Genomic DNA, 27,510 nt, shown 5'->3' on the forward strand with positions numbered 1-27,510 from the left:
GCATATTGAGGAGCATCAACAATTGCGCAAAGACGGAAATATATAACTGATATATAATATATAAACTACTTATACTTGTTATTTCTTGTTTATTCTTGTTCTTGTTCAGAGGACATTCTATTGTCAAAATAATTGCAGCCTTTGCAAGTTGAATGGAAAATAGTTTTTTATGTATTCTTAAATGTTTCTTTTTAGTCTAAATGTTTTAATGATTTGTGTGTCTTTCACTTGGCCCCAGGTCACCCTGGTAAAAAAGGTCTCGGTCTGAGTGGGTTCTCACTAAAAAGAAAAAGAAGGAAAAGCAAGAAAGAAGAAAGAATACAATATATAATTTGCCCCTTTTATCCCTTTTAAAACATCATTTTGGAAAGCTCTCTAACATTCCTACATCATAGTGTGTGTTAACAAGGGTCTAGTGTTTGCATGTAAATATAGTGTTTGATTTGTTCATCATTTAGTTAGTCACTCCGGTTTTAGTTATTAGTTTATTATTAGAGCTATTCTTTACGTTCCTATTCTCCGTCTGCTTCCCGTTCCTCGTGTGCTTTTCCTGTGTGTTTGGTCCTTGAGAATGTGAGTTTAATCCTCCTAATGCTTCGTCTTTGTCTGTTTTAACTGTGCTACTATTAGTCATTACCTGTAGTTAGTTTGTCTTATTTATCCGGCTCCATCTCGGCAGTGTAATCTGCGCCGACGATGCGTTCACGGCCCATAGGCCAGCATCACTCCGCAGCACGCTGGCGCTAGTAGTGATGCGTTCAAGGACGATCGGAATTTATAGTTTTTGGCGAGAAAATGGCTGGAGATCATTGCTCTGTTGTGTTGTTGTGAATGTTGCTGCTTATATACTGTTTATTTCCCGTTTGAACTTGTTTTAACGTTGCAAACTATTCACACCTTTACTGTCTGTATATTCTATGTTTATCTGTCTATATTCATTGAATTATTGTGTTTTAATATCCACTATTCACTGTACTTCTGTATTGTAGAAACCAAACATCAAACCACATCTAACCCCGAACCTCAAGCAAATAAAGAGTGATAAGCAAAGCTGACGTCCTCCTTTGTTCTGGCCGGACAACCTGGGAAGATTAGGGAAATATATATCCAGTAATTATACAGTCCTTCAGAGGTCGCAAGATTGGGTCTCCTTCCCAACGCCTCATTTACAGTGTGGGTCCCTGGTCACTGACTGGCACTTCTGTGCATACATATTTATATGCACGGAAAGTGGTTAAACTATTAGTGAACTAAGAGAGATAACAGAGGGATGACAACATCTTTGCGGCCGTTATCCTCATGTTGAGCACTTGTTTTGTGCACATTTTTGCACCAGGTATGAAATATAATATACAAAAATAATGGATTTTAAAGACATTATATTAAAATTAAAGACATTAAATACAAGTCTGACATCAAAGAGCAAATCTGATTGGAGACGGCAGATTCAGCAAAAGGAACATTGGGGACAGGGGTTGAGGCCGATGAAACAGTGGTGGTGGGAATAATGTGTAAGTTCAAGTCAAATGGTTTTCTAAAATTAGACTTAAATATAAAGTGCTCATGCAACAAAATGAAATCATCAAAGCAAAAATAGGTTTTAATACAATACAATAGTTTTGATACAAAGTATCAATACAATAAAATCAGACTTCATTTAATCTCAGATAGTATCCCAATTGACATACAGTACATCCCACATTATGATAAATGATAAGAAATAATTAAAATAAATGCTAGGAATACTATGACATAAAGTTATGACATGAAGTAAAAACAAAACTAAACTAAAAACTAAAACGTTGGACACACGCACACAATAGAACATCTATCATCATCCAACTGTGGTTTGCCAAAATGAAAAAAGTATTTCCAATAAAAGTTTTTGATTTGTTAATTGCACAGATGTGCTTTGGAACCAGAGTTGCCCTGTGTTGAGTGGAGATGTGACCTTGCAGCAGAGGAGGCACTGTGGTGACTCCTCTGTGGGGGTAAAGGCTGCTGAAGGTGCATGTTGGTCAGAGCCTGCTGCTACACAAACATGGGACACAAACAGCGACAGCAGATCCATTACTTTTCTCTAAAATCATCCTTTTTTGGAAATGACCCTGGAGGCACAACCTAGATAAAGGACAAAAAATAAATGTTGAAACAAGTGAATTTGACATTTGACCTGGAGTCAGTTTGTCAGTTCGTAAAGCAGGTTAAAGAAGAAGAAGAAAGGTGTGTAGAAGATCGATACTCGATATTTTGTTCAAAACTGTCAAAGCAGAACTGCCGAGTTTAAACATCTGACGAAGGCTGCGCGTGTGCGGCCGAGAGGACCACGCTGCGTCTGCGGGGCTCCGTTTGTAGCCACAATGAGTTGGACTTAATGCCTTTACAGTGGGCTATCTTGTGTTGTAGGCTGTTTACTACGGAGTCCCCCCAAAGCACATCTTTTCTTATCTCGTGCGTAGACTTTTTTTACTAATTAACTAAAGGTTGTGCCGAGGTTCTGGAGCTTTGCAATACGGCTGACATTTCTAAAACAATAATGTCATTGTAAAAAACATAAAAGATCATGTGAATCATATGATTAGCTCAAAAAGCCATTTGTGGAACATGGCTTCATGAATATGATATAATAGTTCATAAATTAACCCAAAGCAAATTACTCAAACCTTAAGTCTAACAAACCACCACAAGAGCGCGCACAGGGTTTACTTACATGCCTTCACTCTTAGTGCACTAAGCTTTTCTCTGGTGCCACCTCGTCAAGTGACAGCAGGCAATTCGTGGCCACATCAGACAGAGGCATCTGGCTGCAGACCTCCACCCGGAGTCACTACACAGGCAGACCTCCACCCAGAGTCCCTACACAGGCAGACCTCCACCCAGAGTCCCTACACAGGCAGACCTCCACCCAGAGTCCCTACACAGGCAGACCTCCACCCGGAGTCACTACACAGGCAGACCTCCACCCGGAGTCCCTACACCGGCAGACCTCCACCCGGAGTCCCTACACCGGCAGACCTCCACCCAGAGTCCCTACACAGGCAGACCTCCACCCAGAGTCCCTACACAGGCAGACCTCCACCCAGAGTCCCTACACAGGCAGACCTCCACCCGGAGTCACTACACAGGCAGACCTCCACCCGGAGTCACTACACAGGCAGACCTCCACCCAGAGTCCCTACACAGGCAGACCTCCACCCAGAGTCCCTACACAGGCAGACCTCCACCCGGAGTCACTACACAGGCAGACCTCCACCCGGAGTCACTACACAGGCAGACCTCCACCCGGAGTCACTACACAGGCAGACCTCCACCCAGAGTCCCTACACAGGCAGACCTCCACCCAGAGTCCTTACACAGGCAGACCTCCACCCAGAGTCACTACACAGGCAGACCTCCACCCAGAGTCACTACACAGGCAGACCTCCACCCGGAGTCCCTACACCGGCAGACCTCCACCCAGAGTCCCTACACAGGCAGACCTCCACCCAGAGTCCCTACACAGGCAGACCTCCACCCAGAGTCCCTACACAGGCAGACCTCCACCCAGAGTCCCTACACAGGCAGACCTCCACCCGGAGTCCCTACACAGGCAGACCTCCAGGAGGACCTTCACTTACCGTACTCCACAGGTCCCAGGTCTTTGCTATCATGTAAACGTTTTACTATTGTAAGATGATTTATTTGACATCTATTATACAGTTTGTCAAAGCAGCCTACAGCGCACGTGCATTTGGCTACTATTATTTTCCTACTGTTATTTATGTTGTATTATCTTTTTTTTTAATTTTGTAGGTAAAGAAGAAGTACAAAATATACAATCCCAAATCAACCCTTTTCCTAACCTTAACAGTCCTAATCTTAACAGTGTTTGTGCAGGGACAAAGTACATCCATGTTTATCATTCTATGCTATATTTACATCATTGTGTTACCTGCCTAGTTTGCAGACAGAAATTTAATAAGAATAGTTTGTGTAGTTCCTAATACTAGTAAAAACCTATCTATACCTATAGGGGCCCCTATATTTGATTGGCGGCCTTAGTGGCATGGCCATGTCTGATTTGCTGTAACAGAATTTATTGCATTTTGCCCAGTGCTCACTCACATTTGGACCGACTGGCCAAACAATAAACAAAATGTATTTTCTAAATAATAATGAAAGTGACAAATTAAAATGAGTTATTCTAACTCTCCTGATTCAGAGGAGCCTGCTCTAATTTAAAGTAAGCAACCCAAAGGTATCAATGGAGCGGTTTGTGCATACAAAATGAAGTTCACCATGTATTCTTTGTAAAACATTGTGGATGTCACAGTAAAAACAATCCACCCTTTAAAAAGGTGCCATTTATAATAATCAGAGCTGATTTACCACATCAAATCTATATTATATTACTGTAAATGTTATTAATACACATTTACTATAATTATAATAATTACTCTAAAAGTCCAAATTACTGCAAACATGGTTTGATATATTGAATTTCTTTAGAGGGAAGACCCTTGGTCTTAAAGAGTCAGATTTTATGACATAATGAAGAAATGAATTGAATGGGCCTGAGCTCCAGTATGGCTGAAGGTCTCGTGATGTCCCTCGCAGCTGCTGCAGCCCTAGACAAAGGACCCAAACGGTGAGGGTCTCCAAGGCACTGAAGAATGGTAGTGTCTGGGGACCCGCGTTACAGCTTTACATACAGACAAACACAGCTCCAGTGTATGGCCAGCTGTACACAGATTTGGCCCAAATCTCCGCCACACTGCACAGAGCATTGTTTTCAACTATTTCGTAAACCATTTGTAACTGAAAAAATATTTAAATCTGAAAAATCTACTGTAGTTACAGGTGTAATGATTAGATATATGGTTAGATAAAATAAATGACAAGAGAACCAACTAGGCCACAAAACATATTTGATTAAAAAAAAAATATTCAAAATATCAACAAGTTCAAAAATAAAATAAAATTTGGCTCAAATATAATACAGACAATTCAGTATTTTGTGAACATACAAATTATAATCACAAACAGCTAATCGTTTTTTAAAAAATCATTAAAAACATGTTCATGTTAAAACCTAAATTAATGCTATATTTAAGTAATAAAAACATCTTATTTGATCTGAGGTTTGCAACAGTTGTAGAAATTTTTTTTTTTTAAATTGGTGGGAAGGCAAAAATTGGCTCGTCATCATTTTCCCACATGTTACCACTGTTCTACATTATCCAAGTAGTCTTCAATAGCATCATCATTCTTATCCACATCCCACCAGTTTGGGAGAAGCCCTTCAGTGTCTGCAGCGGGCTTGTCTTTTTGCTCCTCTTCTGTTTGTAAAGGATGATCTGGGTAGTTTGTTCCTGCGGGCTTAAACTGCAATCCTTGCTTCACTGCAAGTCTTACACGGAGTCGTCTCCTTTCTTGTATACGCTTCGCTCGTGCCTGCCTGCGTTCCTGCTGTCGTGCCACTTGGAACCGCTGGAGAAACAGGTCTTTTGCATACTCGTACATCTCTACATCCCATTTGTTTAAGAGACGAATTCTGTGTTGGGTGTCAGGGGGCACCTCAACACTGGATGCCCGAGTGCCATTCAGCTGCGTGAAAGGAGCAATGAACTCCAAGTTAAAGGTACGCTCAAACAGATACTGGGTCTTGCGCTGATACTCCGTCAACCCGAAGAAAGCCATGCTTCGCAGGTTGCGCTTGGCACTCTCCAGGAGTACAGCCCAGCGTTCATCCTCACTCATGGCAGAGACATTGTAGCAGCCCACTAGGCTCAAGTCTGCCAGCATGCGAGTCTGACGGTTGTTAGCCAGATTGTAGGGACAATCCATAAACTCCTGAAGGGTGCAGCCTGACCAGTCATCACCGGCGTAACAGCTTGGTAACTCTGAGAGAGTTGGTGAACGGCCATCACAAACATGTAAAGATGCCTTCCACGTAGCACCCCTCTGCACATGACGCCACTCGCTTAGGTAACGGGATACTGGATCTCTCAGAATGGTTATATAGTAATAATTCCATCTAAAACCACAAGAGAAAATGTAAACATCAATTTTGTTATTCACATATTTATAATACACCTTTATTCACCTTATCCCGCCCCGCCCAGTTTAAGTCATTGTGATCGCATTCGCTGCAAAAAGATGGCTAATTTGTGCACATTTTTCAATGCTGATGTCAACAATGCACCCTCTCTGGGTGGCTTGACAATAACTTTATAGTCTGTATGAATTATTGTAATTGTCCAGTTTGACAACCCTATGCTAAATATTAATTCATTAATTTTCCACTGCTTGTTCCCGTTCAGGGATTGGAGCCTATCCAAGTGACTTTGGGCCTTAGGCGGGGTACACCCTGGACAGGGGCCAGCTCGTTGCAGGGTTAACACAGAGACAAACATTCACTCTCACATTCACTCGGGCCAATTAATAGTTGCCAGTTTTAACACATGCATGTCTTTGGACGGTGGGAGGAAGCCAGAGAACCCGGAGAGAACCCATGGTAACATGGGGAGGACATGCAGACTCCACTCAGACATCACGTGATGTTGGTCAGGACTAAGGTGAATTCTAGTATCGAGTATATGCTTATATATATATGACCAAATATGGTCTTATTTAACTTACAGATTGACAAACAGTTAACTTTTTATTACTGATGCATTTTTTTTATTCATCCAGTGCAGTGACTAAAAATCTATGCTGATCTATTTTGAGGGCAATATGAAGGGTCAATTCAATTAATTTCCGCCAAATTATGTAATCGGCATATGCTGGAGTTTTAAGGCCAATACACAAAGAATCTCTAATTTCAGCTAGTCATGAGTCATGATGCGATAACCAACCTTGGGAGGTTCTTGGGAGGTTCCTGTGAGCCCATTCGTGAAGGAACACAATTAGTGAGTTCAGTCCAGTCTGCGTGAAGACCACAACTCCAGCCGGTAGAGAAACGTGAAAAAAGCCACGTCTCCTTTTTACCTGGCCGATAACAGGAACATTTCTTCTGCCCTGCATGGCATTCACATGGTCTTTCCAGTTGAATGTTCCTCACCAAATGCCGCCCAAACGTTGTGCCCCCTGTCTTCTGAATATGCAAAAATACTATAACGTCATCACCTTTTATGTTGAAATCAACTGCTCGATATAAATCACTTTTGGAAAAATTGAAACGAGGAATAAAACGAACCAAAGCCTTGTCCTCAGCAAGGTATGGGTCTCTAGAAACACTATCCTGGAGTACATGGCCACTATGAGATGTGGACGCACCCCAAATCTTAAACCATGATCCCAGGGTGTGCAAACTGTGACATTCAGCACCACTTGGGCACATGTACTGGATCATGATGACGCCAAAGAGCAGCACCATGAACAGGGCGATCAACAGTCTGTGGTGTCTGCTGCTGCCATTTCTGTTGGACTTTTCATCCATTTTCTCTTGGAAAGCAGCAAAACATTACTCGGCCAGTCAACCCCTGCTTTCGCTGGGGACTATCTCGGAGGACAATTGGCAACGAAAGACACAGTCACAACAATAACAATTCAGCTGCTAGCTTGCTAACATTAGCCCACTAAAAAGCAGAGGTTTTAAAAATGTGCAGCGTGTATGTTTTTGTCTCTAGGGACACACATCCTCTAACGCTAAAACAGCTACTTGAAAAAACAATTTAAGCTTAGTTTGGAGACAGCATTTTGGTCCAGCGTTAATCTTTGCTTCTTTCGCTTTTGATGGTCGACTCTTGACGTATTCCCAGAATTCTTAGCGGTCAGAATGTGAGAGTCGGGCTTACGTCACTGCACCGTGCTGCGTTCGCGTGTAGTCCGTGATTTTAAATTGAATGTTGTTATAAGAATGATTATTATGGCGTACTAAATTTTACAGTTTCATTGTACAAGGATATTCAACTTCATAATTTAATATGCCACAGTTTGGATACAATAAGTACGCCTATTTTTGTTTTATTTTTTAAAGCAAAGGGATGATACAAAAATTAACACTTGTAAAGTTTTAAGGTCAGTGTTTTAATGACAAAGTTTTTAAGGACAGAATTTTAAAGGACAGACATCATGCATTACTTTGATTAGGCGCCTGGATGAACGACGATATGAAGGTTATTCTGTGTTTTTATTACTATTTATTTTTTACTTTGAATTTTTTTTATATAGAATGTATTTATTTTTTACATTGAATCTAGTAAAAATATTAATTGTATATAAATACGATAACTTTTTTTTAATTCGATTCAAAAAAATTCTACGTAAAAAAAAAATCTTAATAAAAACACAAAATAACCTTCATAGACGGGATTGACGGCTACAAAGGAGGCGGAGCAAAAAGTCTGCTGTATAGAGGAACAACTTTAAAGTGGTCATTTTCTATGCATCGTTGACGTTGAACTCGACAAAATAATCAAACTATATGTATGTATATTGAGCCCGTTATTGATCCCATTTGGATTTCACGAGCTTTCAACTTGTGATGTCAGAGAACGTTGGGGTAAAGTTGAACGCAAACCTACTTGGGATGCACCGCTTTCAAATCAATGTTGATCGACACCAATCAGTAACACAGGTCTGTATTATCTCGTATGTGCCAATTGTATTTTTAACGATTGTATATTGAAGACCTGCGCAGATCCGATTGGTGATGATCGATGGTGGAGTTTTCGGTTTAACCCTATTGGTCTGCACAAGGCTGCTGGGCATTTTTTCTATGCCCTCATTGGACACTTCTATTTTCGTTGATCATCCAGATGAATGCGCTGCACCCACTGAAATTGGGGACTAGTCAAATTCTGGCCAGAGCAGTAATTTAAGTGGGCCGGGATGGAGCGGTACTCCTACCACCACCAAAATACCCCTTTTCAGTACCCCCAATTCTCTGAGCCATCAGCTCAAATGCTGACAAATGCTCAGAGCACGTCTGTATCTCTACACACATCACACTTTCTATGAGAATTGTGTTCTGTTCTCTTCACTGATTGGCTGCCAGGGTCAGATGTTTCTTTGAAGTGTGACACTGAATAAAACTAAACAAAACTGCTTTGTGAATGCTCCTGCCTCACTCCCTCACACAGATTTTTACCATACCCAAATTGCAGTCATGACATGAGCAGCATTTTTGTTTTCAGCTGCTGCATTGTCTTTAATGGTGCGTACACACCACTGCATCCAACCATTTTATGCGACATGTCCAGAGTGCCTGAGGCAGCGCAAATTGCGTTTTACGCTCCAGTTATATACCTACGTATTTCATTATCCGGAAGAAGAAAACAACCTAAAAAAATCACCCAGACACAGCTCTTAAATCGACAAACTCGAATCGACTAAAGTATCTATGAACCCAAGCAAGCTGTCAAGCCTACATAATGCATGTCTTATTGTTATACCCATGAGTACTACTGATGAAAATATGATTATCTAAAATACACTGTTTACATCTGTTTTGCTAGTTTTCTTCTCTCTTCCTGTGGAATCTAAAAAACGACTTTAATTGTCTGTACCTACATATCTCATGTGTACTTATAGACACATGCATCGCCATACGTCAATATTATTAGGGTTCCCTCACCTCCCAAATTTAAATTTTTACCCACTCCCCGCCACTCCTCGGGGGGAGTGGGACAGGCACATCGATGACCTGTGGACCCAGACGCTCCTCTCCTGGAGAAGCGGTCTCTACTACATATGGACGGTTTTTCATCTGCCTGGAAGAACTGGTTCTCCTCATGAGTGGGTCCAGCTCCACTGTCTATCTCACGTCCGCCTGTCCGTCTGAGGGAGTCGGATCCCTCCTTCACTCTGGAACTCCTCCAGGTTTCTACTTTTTCCCAAGGAGGTTTTGTAGTTTTTCTTGGCTGAGAAGGTCTAAGGACAGGGGACCCTGGGACATTGTCAAGTCCCTATGAACATTGATTAGTCAGTTTTTCACTGTTGCCCTCCGATCAACTGTTGTTGTGATTTTGGGTGTTACAAAAATAAATTGAATTGAATAGAACACGCTTTAATCCATGCATTTGAGATGGTTTGTCATATTATGCACTAGATCTTTTCAACTATCTTTTGACATGAAACTCAATAATGGCAATAATAACTTCCTGTTGAGCTTTTATTTTCATTCACTGGTGGAAACATGGTTCCTTACTTTCTTTCCCTAGACTATTAGTCTAGGGAAGCCCGGTGTAAACGCTCTCTCTTCTTTCTCACACTTATTGTGCTTTATCTCCTATACTTTGTAAATATAGTTAGTATATTTTTTCTATTTTACTGTACGATAGGGACACGCGCTGGAATAGTTTTTTAATTCAACTGTTTTTGACTTTTTTCGGCTGGATTTGAGCGTTTTTCGTTGCGTTCGTTGTGTTGTTGTGACGTGAGCTAGCTCCGAGCGAGCCCACCAGCCCCCCCCCGCGCCCTCCGGCCGCGCTAAAGTACGGCGTGTCGTCGGTACACGTTTATATACACGTTTATATACACGTTTATATACACGTTTATATGAAAGGGGAACTTCACGAACGATCGGGACACGCACTGGAATCGCTTTAAATTAACTTGTTTTGACTTTATTCGGCTGGATTGAGTGTTTTCGTCGTGTCGTGGCGATGTGTCTTGGCTCTGAGCCCCCCGGCTCCGGCCCCGCCCCCCGGCTCCGGCCGTACCGCGTTTCCACGAAACTGCGGAGAACTGTCGTCTTACCCGGAGATCGTCACGTTATCCCGTCGCAATACTGACCTAACCTAATACTGATGTGCAATTCTGTCATATGTGCAATTGCTGTTGGAATTCATGTGCAATTCATGTGCAATTACTGTGAAATTCATGTGCAATCTATGTGCTGTCGTGACACATATTCATGTGCAATTACTGTCGGGATCACATGAAATGGTATTTATTTATTTATTTGTCTATGGGAGTTTTTATTTATTTATAGGAGATCTTCTACTGAAAGTGTTTTTCAGACTTCCTATAAGTGATCTGTTCTTCTGTATCTACCTCTGTATCTACCTGCGTTGCACCAATGAAATTTCCCCATGTGGGACAATAAAGGAATATCTTATCTTATCTTATCTTATTAAGAGAATTCAGAAAATTATAAAGAGTACATTTTTGTCTCTCTGTGTTTTTGCTTATTTCGTATTCTTGGCACATTTATTTACTTGAACATTAAAGAAAAAATGCCTGCAAAACAATTTGCAGTCATGTTTTTCTTTATTGCTGCTGAAGTTGAGCACATGTCATGCAGTGACACATTGAACCGCCTGGTGGCGGTAATGAGCCATGACACAAACTTAAAACAGAGAGTGAGCCGCTCTTGGCCAATCACACCTTGAGCTCCATTTTGAACCCCGATCAACAACAACAACAATCGCGTCCGTCTTCTGTCCAGGAAAGTTTAAAAATGACGAAACTTGAGGATTTAAAAAAGTTAAAAGTGCCGGAGTTAAAACATCGACTGAAAGAACTAGGTTTGGACACTAAAGGACTGAAGGTTGAGCTTGTAGGTCGACTATGGTCAGCGGTGGATGGTGGACTCGAGGCAAAACTGAAAAGTGACACTACACCACACCCTCGTATATCTACACAAGAAGAGACAGTTTATGGACAGACACAGTCCCACAGAGAGTGTGTGGACAGCTTCACACAGACAGAACTCAGTGGACCCACTGTGACTCCGGACTCAGGACCTGAGCTGTGGGACCACGCGCAGCAGAAACCACAGGACAATTATGTCTCCACGGACGAGGACGGTAGGGCTGCAGGAGATACACAGCAGATGGGAAAGGGAAGAGCTTTTTACGAGTTCAAAGAAGAAATTAAATATAAAAGGTTGGGTCAGTTAATTTGATACACAAATTTAAAAATGGCACATTTTAATAATTATTTTGTTTTTCCTTTCAATAAGATCCAAGTTACCCCTGGTTCTAGTGACAGAAGAGCCCGTGGAGGAAGATCGAAGCACGGTTAAAATCGATTCATGTAGGTTTAATATTAATAAAACAATTGTTTTCTATAATATTGTTCTAAGACATAAAATCATAAATATATATTTTGACAAAAGACAACAGTCACCTTCACTTTGAAGTTGAGCCTGATGGGACCAGTGGTCATCCACACTTTTGGGAGTGTTTTCCTCTGCTCTGGTCTGGCTGTAGACTCACCCATGGAGTTTGCCAGAACAGAGTGAGCTTTGAAGTCAAACTGGTGAAGCTCTTGACCTCACAAGTGCAAAATGATGTTGAACTAGAGCCTTTCAGCTTGAGAGTTGGATGGTCAGTGGCCAGTACCTCCTTATTGCTTGGTATGTTGTTCACTTCGATATAAGCAGGTATGTTTTGAGTATTGATTCCTTGAAATAATTGTTATTGCCTCATCCCCTTTTATGTAAGGTAAAGATTATTTATCATTTGCTTATGATGGGTGTGGCAAAAAAGTTTCAAATGGAGAAGAAGATGACTATGGAGAACCCTTATCTGTGGGAGATATAGTTGGTTGTTATGCTGTAAGTCGCTCTATTCTCAACTTCATTTATTTTGCTCTTTCAGTTTGTAAGGTTGTAACATATTTTCTCAAAACAGTCCTTTTCAACAGGTGGTACCGTTGAACTCTCCTTTCATAAAAATGGATTGTTTTTGGGCATTGCATATTCGCTTGATGCATCAGCGCTGCAGGGACAAGCTCTGTTCCCACATGTCCTCTGTAGAAGCTGTTCTATTCGCTTTCGTCTCGATCCCATGGCTGGTGCCTGGTACCCTTCTCCTCCAGGGTTTATGTCGCTGATGGCACTTCCTGAGGAGGAAAAGATTTGTGCAGTCTCTTCTCAGTCTAAATCGCAGTGTGAGGTAACAACCTTTTCAGAATAAAATTGTAATTTGTAATTGGCAAATAATCCTTTGTATGATGGTTAACTAATTGTATTACACTCCACTCTATAGGTGATTGTAATGGTTGGTTTTCCTGGTTCTGGAAAAACCCACTGGGCCAAGAACCACAGAAAGCAACATCCAGAAAAGCATTACAGGCTGTTGAGCACAGAGGAGCTGCTGGCATGTATGATTGTGAGTGAAATATCTTATCCTTTTCATTGAAAATGTATGTTATGTATACCAACTGCAGCTTTATGTATAGACAAATGTACAAAGAGACACCAGGCTTCAACAAGCTTCCCAGTGCCTTACTGAATTGATCAAACTTGCTGCTAAAAGGCCAGGCAACTATATTCTTGACCAGGTGATTACTCCTGCATTTTGTATGTAAGCATTTCTTACTTTAATTTTTAACATTTTTATGTCGCTTCTTTGCAGTGTAACATATTCTTCTCTGCGCGCCATTACAAGTTGCAGCTGTTTGAAGGCTTTAGACGAAAGGTGATTGTGATCTTCCCCTCAAAAGAGGAATGGAAAAAACGTATTTCAAATCATGAATTAAAAGAGGGAGAGCAAATCCCTCGAACCGCTCTCCTTAAACTACAAGGTGAGATTATCGCGTTCGATTGAAACTGCGTCTTTGCTGTTAAACCAACTGGGCTTAAAGAATTGTGTCTTCAGTCAGCTGCACTCTTCCAGAACAAGAAGACCTTTTAGAAAAACTTCAGTACATGGAGCTATCACAGCAACAAGCACAGACACTGTTGCAAGAGTATAAAGATGAGGCACGAAGACAGTTGCCCCCTGTCCACAAGCATGAGGAGAAGAAACGACAGCGTTTCAAGAAAAGGCAATATCCTTATTATCAAGCATCATCCCAAAAGAGCAGATGCATATGCCAAAACAGTAAGAATCTTTATCTTTTTTTTAAGGACATCTAATGTTAGATATTTGGTTAATTTGAACCTCTTTCAGGTTGGAGCAATCTGCATTTATGGAGCCAGCAACAGCAATTTGTAAGTTTTATGTTTATTTATTTTATATGGGGCACTGCACATTAATGAACATGTGTTAGTCCAACATGTAAATGTGCCATGCAGGCTAACTTTAATCTGTAGTCCCATTGGCATGTTGATGGAGACAGAAAACGGGACATGTATAAACTCATTCAATGGGGATAGGGCCAGTCCATGAAAGGTTTTGTGGACCAGAATTATGTCCGAGTAAACTGGTCTAGTGTTTTCATAGTCTGTAGCGTTTTTCTATGGGCAGCAGTGTAGTCTTGGTCCAGCTCATCAGACAGTAATTTATGTGAGAAAATTGTGGCGTTTAAGTACACTTTTAAGGCCTCACAATTATTCATATTGCATCTGAAATTCCCAGATTAAACATTTTAGAAAAAAAAATTAACATGCTTTTTCTGGTAAATTGTTGATAAATAGCCTTGATATTTTCTACAAGATAAAAGTTTGCCGTTTCATCAGAATGAGATTTCCGGAATCCAAATTGCATCAGATGGTGAAGAATTCAGATGTAAAATGATTTGTTCTGAGATAAATTATTCTAGTGCTTTTGATATAACACGGTTATGCACAAATGTATATTAATAATGTGATTGATATTGAATCAAATAACATTGATGGGCATATACATAACATTTGTTTTTATGTGTGTGTTTTAGTGGCCTACTACCGGTCTGCAAGGGTACGACTATACTGGCAGTTACTGAGAAATTTAGCTGCTGTTACTGCTGAGAAAGATGACGAACAACACATATTTGTAACTTGAATCTTCATGACAAATGTTAAGACTGCACTACTTGCTAAAAAATCAATAAATATTTGGAACAACTTTCAACTTTCTTTTTAATTGAAAAGACATATCCATTAATTTTATGACATTGTTTTACGTACAAAGAATAGAATTTAATTTTACACTGAATGTTGCTCAAGAAATAAAGGTATGGGCTTTAGATTGAAGAGTGTGTGGGTGAGCTTGAGCCTCGGTTTTAAGTTCAGTCTAGTCTTCTTTCACGTCTCGCTTCAGGATCTGATATAGCAGAATGGCTCCTTTGGCTGAAGGGCACAGCTCAGGCCACAAATCGCTTCTTTGGTCCAACTGTAACACAGTCTTCCAAGTTTAAGGGAAGAAACAAATTATACCTCAGAACTGCAAACTTTTCAAAGACCTTTTTGAATATGCATTTAAAGATTGAGTTACCTTTTTGCTGACAAAAATGATGTCAGTAGACTCATTTTCCTCAACACCACCTTTCAAGTACAACACTTTAACTTGGTCTGAAGTCAAAGAGCAGCTGAACATTGATACAGTATGTTGATTTAATTAAAACACTTAACACATTATGATGCTGAGCAGAGCCCAATACCTGATGTAAAACTCTGCACTTGGTCGGCCCGCACTTGTATGATTTAGTGCTATTCCCATCAACAGTGGCTCTCCAAGGAATTTCAATGGGATGTTTATCTAAAAATACATATATAGTTAAATGTCTAGAGCAAAAGTTGTCAGATATGACCTATAAACAGGATGGCTCCCAACTAAGTATGTTACAATTTAAACTCCCATTGCGACCGACTGTATATTTTTATTTATGTAAAAATCAGGATTCTGTTCAGTTCCAACACTTCCAGCAATATTTCATTATGCGAGAAGTTTGAAATACACCACAATAATACTAAAATCAAACCAACCTCATCACGAATCTCTGCACAAACTGATGAAAACAGTTCAGTGACAACAGCTACTGGACTCAGCATATCCATGCTGATCTTCTCTTCGCAAATCTCCACACCCAAATTCTCACACACAACCTATAGGCCAGAAATAATAACAGAAACTGAATACAGCATGTGTTTAATTGGTCTCTCAACACACTTCTCACCACCTTTGGCTCTGGGTGTCCTCCTGGGATGTCTAGTAGGCCACCTGCTTCTGCAACCCTCTGGCTTCTTCTGATGAACACTATCTGCTCATCCACTGTGCATATGACAGCACCTACTCCCAGGGGCTGAGCGAGGAGAGACAGTGGGTCACCAAACTCCATCTCCCCACGTCTACACAGCTCCACTGCCTGTTCAGACCAGTTGGTACCAAGGTAATCTTTGTAAGAAGTAAGGCCCAACCGCAGAATGAGAGCACATCCTTCTTGCTTCGGAAAATCTTTTGATGTCAATGCAGTTGCTTTTCCCCCATTACATTCATCTGTGGATAACATCGGAAAAGTATCTGCTTGTTTGCAGTTTAACTCCTCCAAGTCATCTTTACATTTTTTTGCGCAAGCATCCACAGCCTCAGAGTCAGGGCAGGTAGAGCATTTGGGACAAGCCAGTGAGAATGAGTGTAGTCTGAACTTTGCTCCATTGAAAATCCAAGGCTCTTTGGCAATCCTCTCTTTCCACAACTTCTCAATATGATCTTCGAGTGCTGGATCGGTCTGCCTGTTATACCTAGTGTCATAAAACAGAAACCAGTCAAATGAATCAAATCAAACTAAACAAGATCTCACAGAAGAGAGCGCGCTACAGATGGATAATCACTGGCAGCAGGTTAAGACTTTTATGTATGATGTAAATATGTCACAGGAGGAAACCTACTTGTTTATAAAAGTGTTTTTGCCTCAAAGCTTAAATACGAAACAGAAAAACTTGATAAAAGTCCATAGAATGTTTTTGTAAACCGGTTGATTTAGTCTGTGTTGTTATTTTAAAAAGATGTTATATATTTTTTGTATGTTAGCATTAGCTTAGAGAAAAAGATCACTTTTATAAACACATAGATGTCCCCAGGTGTAGTATTTACATGGTACATAAAGGTCTTAACATGTTGCCTGTGATTATCCATCTGTAACTCACTCGCCGCTTTGTGCTAATTATTGATTTATTTTAGCAGGACTCAGCCAATTCCCCACAAGGAATGAATGGAGCAGAGCTCCGCATTTTTAAAGCAACAGGAACTAGTCGGTTTCTTCAAAAAGGGCCTATTGGACCTGTTTCTATTAAGCAGTTTTCGATCAATATTGTGGTTTATAAATAACAAAATGTAAAATTATGATTGTTCCTTTATATATATATATATATATATATAGAAAGTCAACCCCAAGTTATTAATTATAGTAGATTGAGTGTCCCTGGACACTGGAGATGAGGAAGAGAGCCTGTGGATGCTGTGTTTGCAGCCTACAAGTGCAGGAGAGCAGTGCTTCACAAGCATATTCAGCATTGGCAGACGGGGCCACATAGACTACGATCAAAATCACATGCGAGAACTCCCGGGGCAGATAATATGGCCTCATGCCAATAGCCAATAGTTCAATATCCGAGACTTTGTAATCTCATACAGCTTACACAACTGCTGGATGAGAGTGCTCTCAAAGTTTCGTCCCTGGTCCGAGTGTATGCATGCCGGCACACCAAACTTTGCAAACCACTCTGTGACCAGGACTTGCGCCACAGAGGATGGCCTGGCCAGTCAGTATGACCCACTGGGTTATATCTGCCCATACACCACAAGGGCAAAGCTTATTGTGCAGGCCCTTTGGAGCACAGAGAGAGGATGGGATGAGCCCATAGAAGGCACGCTGCTCCAGTCCTGGCTGGAATGGGAGGGAGAGCTTTCACACCTTCAGCACATTGCCATTCCTCGCTGTTATGCTCCTCCTCAACAAAGCAACGGTGTGACATATGAGGCCCACATCTTCTGTGATGCCTCTGAGAGGGCTTATGGGGCTGTAGCCTATCTCAGAGTGAAGAACGAGCAAGTGCACATCTCCACTTCATTTGTCATGGCCCGGTCCAGAGTCGCGCCCCGCAAGCAAGTGTCAATGCCCCGACTGGAGCTGTGTGCTGCGCTCACCGGAGCCCAACTCGCAAAGGTGCTCCAAACCGAAATCACAATCCCACTGCTGTCTGTCTACCTGTGGACAGATTCCACCACAGTGCTGCAATGGATCCAGTCCAGCTCCTGCCGCTACAAGGTATTCGTCGGGGCTCGAATCTGCGAGATCCACGAGCTGACCTCCCCAAAGCAGTGGCATTATGTGAACTCTGGAAATAACCCTGCTGATGACCTCACAAGAGGCAAACACCTGGCAGAGTTGACTGTCTCCAGCCGCTGGTCGGACGGGCCACACTTCCTGACTCGAACACCGGACCTGTGGCCACAGACCCCGACAGAGCTCACAGACTGTGGCAGTGAGGAGCTCAAGAAAGCAGCATTTTGTGGCCATACCGCTGCACTTCCAAGCCTCCCAAATTCAGCACAGTATGCAACGCTGGACAACCTAGTCCTGGCCACTCACCAGTCCCTGCATGGGGCGGCCACTCCCTGCACTGCAGCCGAGCGTCTCGAGGCACAGACACAGTTGCTTCGCTCTGCACAAACAGACAGTTTTCCTGAAGAGGTTCAAGCCCTCCGAACAGGCCACACAGTACCAACCAGCAGCCGTCTGAGTGCTCTCTCTCCTGAATACGACAAGCTCAGCGGACTAATCAGAGTTGGAGGACGTCTGCGTCAGGCCACAGATGTAGACCCAGACAGCATTCATCCTATAGTGCTGGCAGCAGATCATCCTCTGACTATGCTTGTCATCAAACACTACGATGCTCAACTCCTCCACCCTGGCGCAGAGAGACTCTATGCAGAGATACGGCGCACCTACTGGATCATCAGAGGACGCCAGGCCATTAAGAAACATCAGTACCAGTGTGTTGACTGCAGAAGATGGCGCGCTTCTCCTTCTACTCCAAAAATGGCGGATCTTCCCTCATCTCGCCTGAGACTGTACAAACCACCATTCTGGTCCACAGGCATGGACTGTTTTGGCCCATACCTGGTGAAGATTGGCCGCAGGAGAGAGAAGCGCTGGGGGATCATCTACAAGTGCCTCACCACCAGATGTGTGCACTTGGATCTCCTGCCTAGCCTTGACTCCTTTCTTATGTCTTTACGCAGGTTTATCGCACGCAGGGGAAAGCCATACGAGTTGTGGTCAGACCGAGGCACAAACTTCAGGGGTGGCAACAAAGAGCTCCAGACCGCCTTTGACAACATGGCCCCAGAACTACAGCAAAAGTTGGCCAAGCACACGATCAACTTCCACTTTAACCCACCGTACGCGCCTCACTTCGGTGGAGCCTGGGAGAGGGAAATAAGGTCGGTGAAGTCGGCTCTGCAGGTCGTCCTGAAGGACCAAGTTGTGGCAGAAGAGGTCCTGCTTACCACGTTGATAGAGGTTGAAGGTATCCTTAACTCAAAACCCCTCGGGTACGCCTCCTCCGATGTAGCGGACGCGGACCCCATCACACCTCTCTTGCTAATGGGGCGGCGTGACTCAGCACTACCTCAGGCTGTGTACGGACCTCATGATGCTCTGTCCAACAGGAGATGGAAACACAGCCAGGTGATAAGTGACCACTTTTGGAAGCGCTTTGTCCAGAACTACCTCCCCGGCCTTCAGCTGAGACAGAAATGGCGTAAATCTACTGACAATGTTGCTGTTGGACAGGTGGTTATGATAGTGGATGCAAATCTCCCCAGAGGACTGTGGCCAGTTGGCACCATCACCAAAGTTTTCCCTGGATCAGACGGCGTTGTTAGAGCCGCAGAGGTTCAGGTTAACGACAGTACCTACGTTCGCCCTGTAACCAAACTGGTAGAGCTTCCTGCAGTGCCTGAAGACGCTGTTAGCATTTCTCTAGACTAGTGGACTTTAGTATGTGTGTATTTGCCCTGCAAATACAGCGGCGGCTGTTAAAAGTCCCCCGGGAAAGAACTACACATCCCACAATGCAACAGGGTTAATTGTAGTTCCTTAAGGCCCGTATGCTGTGTGTTTTTCCATTACTGTTTTTGCCATCACTGTGTGAGGAGCAGAGCCCAAGTTCGCTGTCCTTTATCTTGCCCTTTTATCCAACCTTATCCTGTGTGTATAGGTACCGTGTGCGTCCATATGATGTGAGTATTGTTTGTAACCATGCATGCATATTAAAGTTCTATAAGTTAGAGCGCAGATGCTTGTTTGCGTGCCTGTTAAAGTGATAGCGCGCGGCTCTGCTCCACCTGTTACTACCTACAAATAGTTCTTCAATTCTATACATGCATGTCCATAATCCAATCCTCTGTCCTGTATGTTTCCTGGTAAATAGTCCCTTATGTATATTTGTGCAGTTTACTTTGTATAAAGTTAAGCTTCACCTGTAACCACTTATAAGCTATGGCTCCCTCTGGTGGTCATTTAATGTAACTACATTATGGCTTCCTCTGGTGGTCATTTAATGCAATTACACTATGGCTTCCTCTGGTGGTCGCCGAGTGTAACTGCATCAGGGCTCCCTCTGGTGGTCGCCGAGTGTAACTACATGCCTTTATCCATATTCAATGCAACCTGTTTGTGACTGTTCCTGACACAGTTTTTATTGTTTTTCTTTTCAGATAACCACACACACACACACACACACACACACACACACACACACACACACACACACACACACACGCACCTTTCCTCTCAACCCATCTGTATATAGACCTCCTCCTCCCAATGTTTGATCCCCTCAATAAATGTGAACTGGAGTTGTCTGTTCCTTCTGACCGAGGAAGACTCAGCTGAAGATTTATCAATAATCAGTGCATACCGGACGCACATAGTATCGCACAGTGGAAGCGTGCTTGTTGCGGGTTGGAACTACAAGTGTGTATTTGCTAAAAACGTCAGTCATGACCAGCACGTTTTCCAGACCAGTGGAGGTCTGCTCTAAAGTCGATAGCAAGGATCTCGTTTGGCTGTGAAGCCAGTAAGTGGCCCATAAAGGCGTGAGGAACCGATTGGTTGTCCTTTGCATGCTGACATCTCTCGCAAGCCTGGCACCATTGGGCTACCTCCCGTGACATACCTGGCCAATAGCACCGGGAACACAGCAAGGCCAGAGTCCTCTCTATTCCTTGGTGTCCATGCTCCTGATGGACCTGGGTGAAGACATTCTGGACCAAGGCTTTAGGCAGAAGGAGTTGATACACAGCCCCACCACTGTCAGGACGAAACACCTGCCGATACAGCAGCCCCTCTAACTCTACCAGGCGGTCCCACTGGGCCAGCACTAAGAGGGCTGTCGAAGAGAGGGCTCGTCGCTCTTCACGAGTGGGCTGTCGATTTTGTTGCCAAAAGGTCAGGATCTCCTGTATGGCGGGGTCAGACTGCTGAAGCTCGCGGAGGTCAGCAGGGGCAACTTGCGGAAGAAAAGTCACAAGGGACTGTGTTAACATTCCTTGTAGGGCTTGTTTTAACTGCCCAGGCAGACATGTGCCCCAAGTTCCCGGTGCCACTTCCTGTAAGGAAGTGCCAGGCTGGCGAGACAAAGTGTCAGCATTTTGGTTACACTTACCTGAACGATATTTTAATTCAAAATCAAAAGAGGCCAACTGGGCGGCCCAGCGCTGCTCAACAGCTCCCAGTGTGTCTGAGGAGGGATGACTCAGGGGATTGTTGTCCATATAGATCACGCATTTGTGTCCTAGCAGTTACTCCCTGAATTTCTCAGTCAGGGCCCACTTAGGGGCCAACAACTCTAGCTTCATGGAGCTGTAGTTGGACATGTTGCGCTCAGTCGGGCGCAGGCCTCTACTGGCGTACGCAAGAGGTCGCACCTTCCCTTCCTGGTCCTGGGAGAGCACTGCCCCCAATCCAGCATGACTTGCACCAACCTCCAGAATGAATGGGAGGGAGAAGTCAGCGTAGGCAAAGTACCGGGGCCGTGGTGAGCTTGGCTTTTAAGGCCTCAAAGCTCTGCTGACATTCTGTGGTCCAGGGTCCAGTAGCACAGGCCGTTTCCTTGACCGTTTATCAGTCAGTTCAGCAACTCTACGGTGTTTGCTAACTGCTAAAATAATCCTTGATTTTTGACAAAAAATATTCCTTAAAAATCTACAAAGGGTTAATTTGAAAAAAGTAAAAGGTGTGCGTGATACCTGGAGACCACAACTACTATAATCACTTGGGTTTGACTTTCTAGGTCAGCTGACTTAGGAGCTATTGAAAAGAATCCTTGTTTTTTGACAAAAAATATTCCTTAAAAATCAACAAAGGGTTAATTTGAAAAAGTAAAAAGGTGTGCGTGATACCTGGACACTCAATCTACTATAATAACTTGGGGTTGACTTTCTAGGTTACCCGATTTAGGAGCTATTGAAAAGAATCCTTGATTTTTGACAAAAAATATTCCTTAAAAATCAACAAAGGGTTAATTTAAAAAAGTAAAAGGTGTGCGTGATACCTGGACACTCAATCTACTATAATAACTTGGGGTTGACTTTCTAGGTTACCCGATTTAGGAGCTATTGAAGAGAATCCTTGATTTTTGACGAAAAATATTCCTTAAAAATCTATAAAAGGTTAAATTGAAAAAGTAAAAGGTGTGCGTGAAACCTGGAGACCACAACTACTATAATCACTTAGCTTTTACTATCTAGGTTTGCCAACTTAGGAGCTATTGAAAAGAATCCTTGTTTTTTGACGAAAAATATTCCTTAAAAATCTACAAAGGGTTAAATTGAAAAAGTACAAGGTGTGCGTTATACCTGGAGACCACAACTACTATAATCACTTGGGTTCGACTTTCTAGGTCAGCTTACTTAGGAGCTATTGAAAAGAATCCTTGATTTTTGACAAAAAATATTCCTTAAAAATCTACAAAGGGTTAATTTGAAAAAGTAAAAGGTGTGCGTGATACCTGGAGACTCAAACTACTATAATCACTTAGCGTTTACTATCTAGGTTCGCTCATTTAGGAGCTATTGAAGAGAATCCTTGTTTTTTTACTAAAAATATTCTTTAAAAATCTACAAAGGGTTAATTTTTTAGCCCAAAAGGACTATGACATCTAGGATTAGCAACTTGGATTCATGCTCAATGTTGTTGTTTTTTTTTATAAATATGTTTATATTTTTTTAAGATAACAAACGGTACTTTAGAGACGGTCCCTAACTGGCGCACCAAGCGGCACTTCAGCGCCCGCTCTAGTTGCGGAGGCGAATATCCAACGTCCAACGTGAAACTAAAGTCACCGCGGTAGAAAAATGGGAAGACGAGACATCCAAAGAAAAGGATCTTAAGGTGCACAAAGATAAAAGGATAAAAGTCCCATTTAGTCCAATGCCCCCATTTTCTATATGACAGTTGTGAAGTCGGTCCAGTCCTTAATCAGAGGTGTCACCCATTTTTTGTATGATGCTCTTTTTCCCAGCCACCAGAAGTATGTTCCAAAGATATCCACCCATTGTGTAAATGGCATGACTTTTGAGGTCCATAGACATAGTTCTGAATTTAAGTGGGATGGTGGTGTTAAAATCTGCAATGCCTTGTTCATTCCTGTCCAATAAGTTTGTGCAACAGGACCTTCTCAGAACACATAATGGTTTGTCTCCTGGCAACCAAAATGTCTCACAACACTTAGCATTTCCCTGTGAATATTGAGCACTCTGACAAGGTGTTATAAAAAAAAATAAAAACACCTATGATTATGCTATAGTTTAATACTAGTTTAAAAAAAAGAAGCATAATACGCCTCCATTCTCAGTGTATGATTTTCAGCATAGTGGTCCATACCTTTCTGAGAGCTCCACTTCTATTTGAAACTTTGTGAGTCCTTTCCAGTCTGCACAGTGCAGCAGCAATGACACCTCGGGGTCCATGACGTTTACTACTATTTTCACTCAAAACCGGGCTAAATAAATTGAAACAGGCATTTCACGCTGATGGCAGAAAACAACAACCAGTGTTCGCGCTGAGGCTAAAAATGAAGGCAAAACCTAATAGATCCATGCGCAAAACTCACAAAGTCGTCTTCACACACGGAAGTATTGATACATCACCGGTGGATCGAGGCGTCTTCTTCTTTTGTTTAATTAGCGGGTCACTACCAGCAATTAACGGTCATACCGCCACCTACTGTACTGTGGTTTGTATCTCTGGGTGATAGTATTTAAAGTTACATGCTAGTGATAATATATGTATTTTTAAAAAGCCCTGCTATGCTTGTGATTACCTTTCCCTAGAATATCTTGTAAACTCCATGATTGTACCATTAGTCCCGGAGTATTTGTTTCTGTGCTCTAATTTTTTTGCACTCCATTAACATATGTTGAACAAATAAATGATCTCTTATTTCCGACTCTTCTCCTGTGATGGTGTCATTGTGACTGTTTGTATACTGTATGTCTTCCTTTTCTGCCAGCATTCCAAATGCTTTGCCATTAACTTGAACTGCACTTGTGATTTTTATAGACGACTAGCGCCACCTGTTGGCTTTCTGGAAAAATGGCTTCCTTACACGATTTACAAATAATCAAAATATTGCTCGACCGCTGTTTTATTAAGCACTGTTTTGTAACTACTACATAGCTACTCACCTCTCGTAATTATTAGTAGCAATAACAATAAGTCTTTTATTTTGAAAGTTTCCGGCTCGGCTTCGTCAGCTGGATCATTATACAACGTTCGTTATTCCGCCTCAGTGTTATGAAACTAAAGACTGCTGGTAGGTTATTTGTTGGGGTTATTTGGCTTGTATTGCTTTAGTGCCTTCATTGTGCTCTGTCATAGATATCATCGAGCATAAAGCCTTGTTATTGTAAACATCGACTGCTAACCGAGTACAATCTATGGCATTAGCTTGTTATGGGTAGAACATAGTGTACCTACAATGGAAGATCAATGAAAATAACATGTTGTGAACTTAAATGAAGTCATATTCTTTCTAAATATTACAATAACAACTCAAACTGCTCCATGTGACCGAAATATATCTGTGACATTTTCACAGTGACTACAGTTTTCACAAGAGTTCCCCCTCTGGCTGACTGCTGTCCCTCTGGCTGTAGTGTCCATGGTAGTGTCACATACCATGAGGTGAGGCCCAGAGCGAGAACCAGGTGCTGACAACAACACTTTCATCACAAAGGTGAACCCTGGACAAATAGTGTTTTTATTGAAACCATGTCTTAACTATTTCACAACACTAACCCGTTTTGGTTTGGTATCTGATCTAAATTGCCATGCAATGTTATATTACAAGTTATTATACTCCATCTGTATATTGCAGGTCATCAGTTCATAATCATGATGCATTTGGAGGCCCAGCTCCGCTTGTGTCAGACCTGTTGCAGGTGCTACAGAGGTGGCATACGAATGTTTTCTCAGAATCACATACACAGGTGTGATTTTTATCAATTTAATGTGCGTTTGCATTCTCCAAGAATTCAAAATTTCATATGAAAATGTTTTTTTCTTGATTGTTATACAGAAAATCTGTAAACCATTATGAACTTTTGGGAGTCAAATCAGATGCAACCTTGGAGGAAATTAAAAATGCTTTTTTTGACAAATCTAAAAAGGTACAAATGTCCTTTTATTTTTTTCCATCACAGAACTGTGTCTTAACTATTTCACTACACAGCCTACAGTACACATGTATAATGCATGAAATATACTTCAGTCAGTCAGTCACACTAAGGGCTGTTCTTTGTGGGCTTTATTATAATTTTTATGTTTCACATCTCACCCCCTTATTATAACATATTAAATGGCTCCATAATTCTCTCATTCCTTAGCTCTTGGAGGATTGTTTTTATTCTGTGTTCATTTGCAGGTGCATCCAGACAGTGACCTCTCTAATCCAGAGCTCCACAGCCAGTTTGTGAAGCTAAATGAGGCCTACAGAGTGCTGAGCAAAGATAACAGCCGGAGGGAGTATGACTTAAAGCTTAGGCATCTGTACAATGCTTATCAGACCTATGGATCTAATTTTAGAAATGCCGATCCTGCAAACAAATTCAGGTACAACCAAATAAACCAAACCTCTGCCTTTTTGTCAAATATCTATGCAAGTTGTTCTTTCCCACTTAAGTTCGGAGGCATCTGAAAATCAACGTTATTGGGAACAGTTTCGTCAGTCTAATGCACATAACACATCAAGCGATGCGTGGCAAAAGAGGAAGACCCAAAATATGCGTATCTTGGGTTACTGCATTATGGCCATGGTTTTGAGTGTTGGAGTCCATTTTCTCCTTTTCAGGTAAAGTTGACTCGATTCTATGTAAAAACATTATTTTAGAAATATATACGTTATTTTTGCTTCATCACACTTCTGTTTCCCCATTTATGTTTGTCTATTTTGTCTATTATTCTTGGTCATGCTGCATGCAATCTTAATCTAACAAATCAAAGTTACTCCAATCATGGTCTAATGATGATTTAGTCTTAAGTCATTGTAACTTGTCTATATTCCTATTCGCTGTGTAAAAAAAACTTTTTTTGTTTCGTACAGAAAACTGGAAGAAGTCCACAATAATTATATGGATGAGAAGGACAGAGTTATAACTGCAATTTACAATGAAGCCAAAGAGCGAGCCAGGTATGTCCAAAGCCTCATTGTTACATTGTGAATATTTCAACTAAATCACTTCTTTAACATCCATGTTACAGGGTCAACAGTTTTGAAAAGCAGAAAGAAATTCTCAGCCAGAAGCATGCTGAGTTTTTGCAGAAATATAGAAGGCGTGGAGATGAATAGTAAGGTCTCCATGTTACAGGAGTTTTATGATTGGGGGTTAGTAATCTATTATTAAACCTATTTAATTGAGTGACCCTTTGTCATCATGAAGTGAGACTTGAAGGGTGTGATTCAGTTGTGTATGAAACTGGACTGAGGTGTACATTCTTAAAAGATTTGTTAATTCACACTTGCATGTGTCGCTTCTAAACCCTCAGACACAGGCTGATGTGTATTTTCAACTCATTGGAGGTCAAAACTCATTTATATTCTAAATATGACAGGGCTAGCTCTGTCTCTCCTAACCCCCAGTAGTTATGCCAGGACAGGCTTTGTAGTTAGTGACTTGGTGCAGGATGATTGTAGACATACAACAATTGGTCTCATTTATGCCTGTTTTCTTGTCACGTTTTCTTCCACCTTAAGAAGACACTGAGAAAGAAAGAAAGAATTTGGCACCAGATTTAGGATGTATTCTTAAGCAGCCAATTTCTTTCTTAAATAAGAGTTCTGCCAAATTCACCAACATGTTTTTCAAACACCACTCATTTATGGGTTACTTACATTAATGGGCTCATGTGAAAGCACAGTGGTCAGTACAGAGGGCCCTGGGGCGAGAACAGACAGACATGACTGCTGAATAACTTGCATGTAAGCCCACATGCACCAAATCACCCATGATCACTCTTTTTGTATCCAATATTGTTTGATATAAAATGGCAAAACATAAATCACTCATGCAGAAATCTGATTTTTTGTAATAATATCCCGAGACAGCAGAATCTCTGTGCTCATAACTGTTCTTATGTTGTCTTCTTCAAGAAGAACATTTTCTGAATTTTGTGAATGCCTTAAGTTCACATTTTGTTCACAAGATCATGTCACAAATGAGGAATGTTGGTCATTGTATTGTTCAGTCAACATAATAATATAATGTTCTTTGTCTGTTTTTGATAATGAAACAAATAAACAGTAAACATTCATATGATCTCTTCCACTCTTTGTGTGCAGCAATTATATCTAACTCAAAGTAGTCTTCCCAAACCTATTATATAGGTGTTGTATTTGTAGCATACTAATGCATCATACGTACA

The 27,510-nt window shown here is 41.7% G+C and overlaps 4 protein-coding genes across 6 annotated transcripts; 2 read left to right on the forward strand and 2 right to left on the reverse strand.

The window, feature by feature from the left end:
- Window positions 1–4,966: 4,966 nt before the first annotated feature.
- hs6st2 (heparan sulfate 6-O-sulfotransferase 2) lies at window positions 4,967–7,746 on the reverse strand. The gene is made up of 2 exons (XM_072437552.1): window positions 6,840–7,746; window positions 4,967–6,016 (listed from the first exon to the last, which is right to left on the reverse strand). The coding sequence occupies exons 1-2, from the start codon at window positions 7,421–7,423 to the stop codon at window positions 5,200–5,202; spliced, it is 1,401 nt and encodes a 466-aa protein (XP_072293653.1). The 5' UTR covers window positions 7,424–7,746; the 3' UTR covers window positions 4,967–5,199.
- Window positions 7,747–11,322: 3,576 nt separating this feature from the next.
- On the forward strand, window positions 11,323–14,669 carry LOC140351641 (heterogeneous nuclear ribonucleoprotein U-like protein 2). The gene is made up of 11 exons (XM_072437564.1): window positions 11,323–11,817; window positions 11,894–11,967; window positions 12,050–12,289; window positions 12,378–12,490; window positions 12,567–12,830; window positions 12,924–13,046; window positions 13,117–13,218; window positions 13,293–13,461; window positions 13,536–13,760; window positions 13,830–13,870; window positions 14,536–14,669. Exons 1-11 carry the CDS (start codon window positions 11,390–11,392, stop codon window positions 14,581–14,583), a joined length of 1,827 nt encoding a protein of 608 aa, XP_072293665.1. The 5' UTR covers window positions 11,323–11,389; the 3' UTR covers window positions 14,584–14,669.
- A 160-nt stretch (window positions 14,670–14,829) lies between these two features.
- Window positions 14,830–23,693, reverse strand: nudt22 (nudix (nucleoside diphosphate linked moiety X)-type motif 22). 3 transcript variants are annotated; one of them, XM_072437579.1, is made up of 6 exons: window positions 23,473–23,693; window positions 15,760–16,321; window positions 15,566–15,685; window positions 15,241–15,338; window positions 15,075–15,168; window positions 14,830–14,984 (listed from the first exon to the last, which is right to left on the reverse strand). In XM_072437579.1, exons 1-6 carry the CDS (start codon window positions 23,556–23,558, stop codon window positions 14,874–14,876), a joined length of 1,071 nt encoding a protein of 356 aa, XP_072293680.1. In that variant the 5' UTR covers window positions 23,559–23,693; the 3' UTR covers window positions 14,830–14,873. The 3 variants fall into 3 exon arrangements, 2 of the variants coding, with proteins under 2 accessions (XP_072293680.1, XP_072293688.1); XM_072437587.1 differs by having other exon boundaries at window positions 14,841–14,972; XR_011925383.1 differs by having other exon boundaries at window positions 14,849–14,984; window positions 15,075–15,151.
- A 511-nt stretch (window positions 23,694–24,204) lies between these two features.
- On the forward strand, window positions 24,205–27,404 carry dnajc4 (DnaJ (Hsp40) homolog, subfamily C, member 4). The gene is made up of 8 exons (XM_072437602.1): window positions 24,205–24,403; window positions 24,689–24,826; window positions 24,968–25,079; window positions 25,169–25,259; window positions 25,514–25,701; window positions 25,772–25,939; window positions 26,192–26,278; window positions 26,350–27,404. Exons 3-8 carry the CDS (start codon window positions 24,985–24,987, stop codon window positions 26,435–26,437), a joined length of 717 nt encoding a protein of 238 aa, XP_072293703.1. The 5' UTR covers window positions 24,205–24,403; window positions 24,689–24,826; window positions 24,968–24,984; the 3' UTR covers window positions 26,438–27,404.
- Window positions 27,405–27,510: the final 106 nt, after the last annotated feature.

Source organism: Eucyclogobius newberryi, unplaced genomic scaffold (genome assembly GCF_026437365.1).
Source record: "Eucyclogobius newberryi isolate DKJ021-1_F unplaced genomic scaffold, fEucNew1.0.hap1 SCAF_11, whole genome shotgun sequence".
Classification (NCBI taxonomy): Eukaryota; Metazoa; Chordata; class Actinopteri; order Gobiiformes; family Gobiidae; genus Eucyclogobius; species Eucyclogobius newberryi.

Coding starts and splice junctions, on each gene's coding strand:
- hs6st2 (XM_072437552.1), bottom strand. CDS start 7,423: ATGGATGAAAAGTCCAACAGAAATGGCAGCAGCAGACACCACAGACTG. Junction 6,017..6,839: donor CCTCCCAAGAACCTCCCAAG/GTTGGTTATCGC, acceptor TTGTGGTTTTAG/ATGGAATTATTACTATATAA.
- LOC140351641 (XM_072437564.1), top strand. CDS start 11,390: ATGACGAAACTTGAGGATTTAAAAAAGTTAAAAGTGCCGGAGTTAAAA. Junction 12,831..12,923: donor AGTCTAAATCGCAGTGTGAG/GTAACAACCTTT, acceptor TCCACTCTATAG/GTGATTGTAATGGTTGGTTT. Junction 13,871..14,535: donor GGAGCCAGCAACAGCAATTT/GTAAGTTTTATG, acceptor TGTGTGTTTTAG/TGGCCTACTACCGGTCTGCA.
- dnajc4 (XM_072437602.1), top strand. CDS start 24,985: ATGATGCATTTGGAGGCCCAGCTCCGCTTGTGTCAGACCTGTTGCAGG. Junction 25,260..25,513: donor TTTTTGACAAATCTAAAAAG/GTACAAATGTCC, acceptor GTTCATTTGCAG/GTGCATCCAGACAGTGACCT. Junction 25,940..26,191: donor GTCCATTTTCTCCTTTTCAG/GTAAAGTTGACT, acceptor TGTTTCGTACAG/AAAACTGGAAGAAGTCCACA.
- nudt22 (XM_072437579.1), bottom strand. CDS start 23,558: ATGGACCCCGAGGTGTCATTGCTGCTGCACTGTGCAGACTGGAAAGGA. Junction 15,339..15,565: donor GTGCAGAGATTCGTGATGAG/GTTGGTTTGATT, acceptor ATGTATTTTTAG/ATAAACATCCCATTGAAATT. Junction 14,985..15,074: donor TCATTTTTGTCAGCAAAAAG/GTAACTCAATCT, acceptor TAAACTTGGAAG/ACTGTGTTACAGTTGGACCA.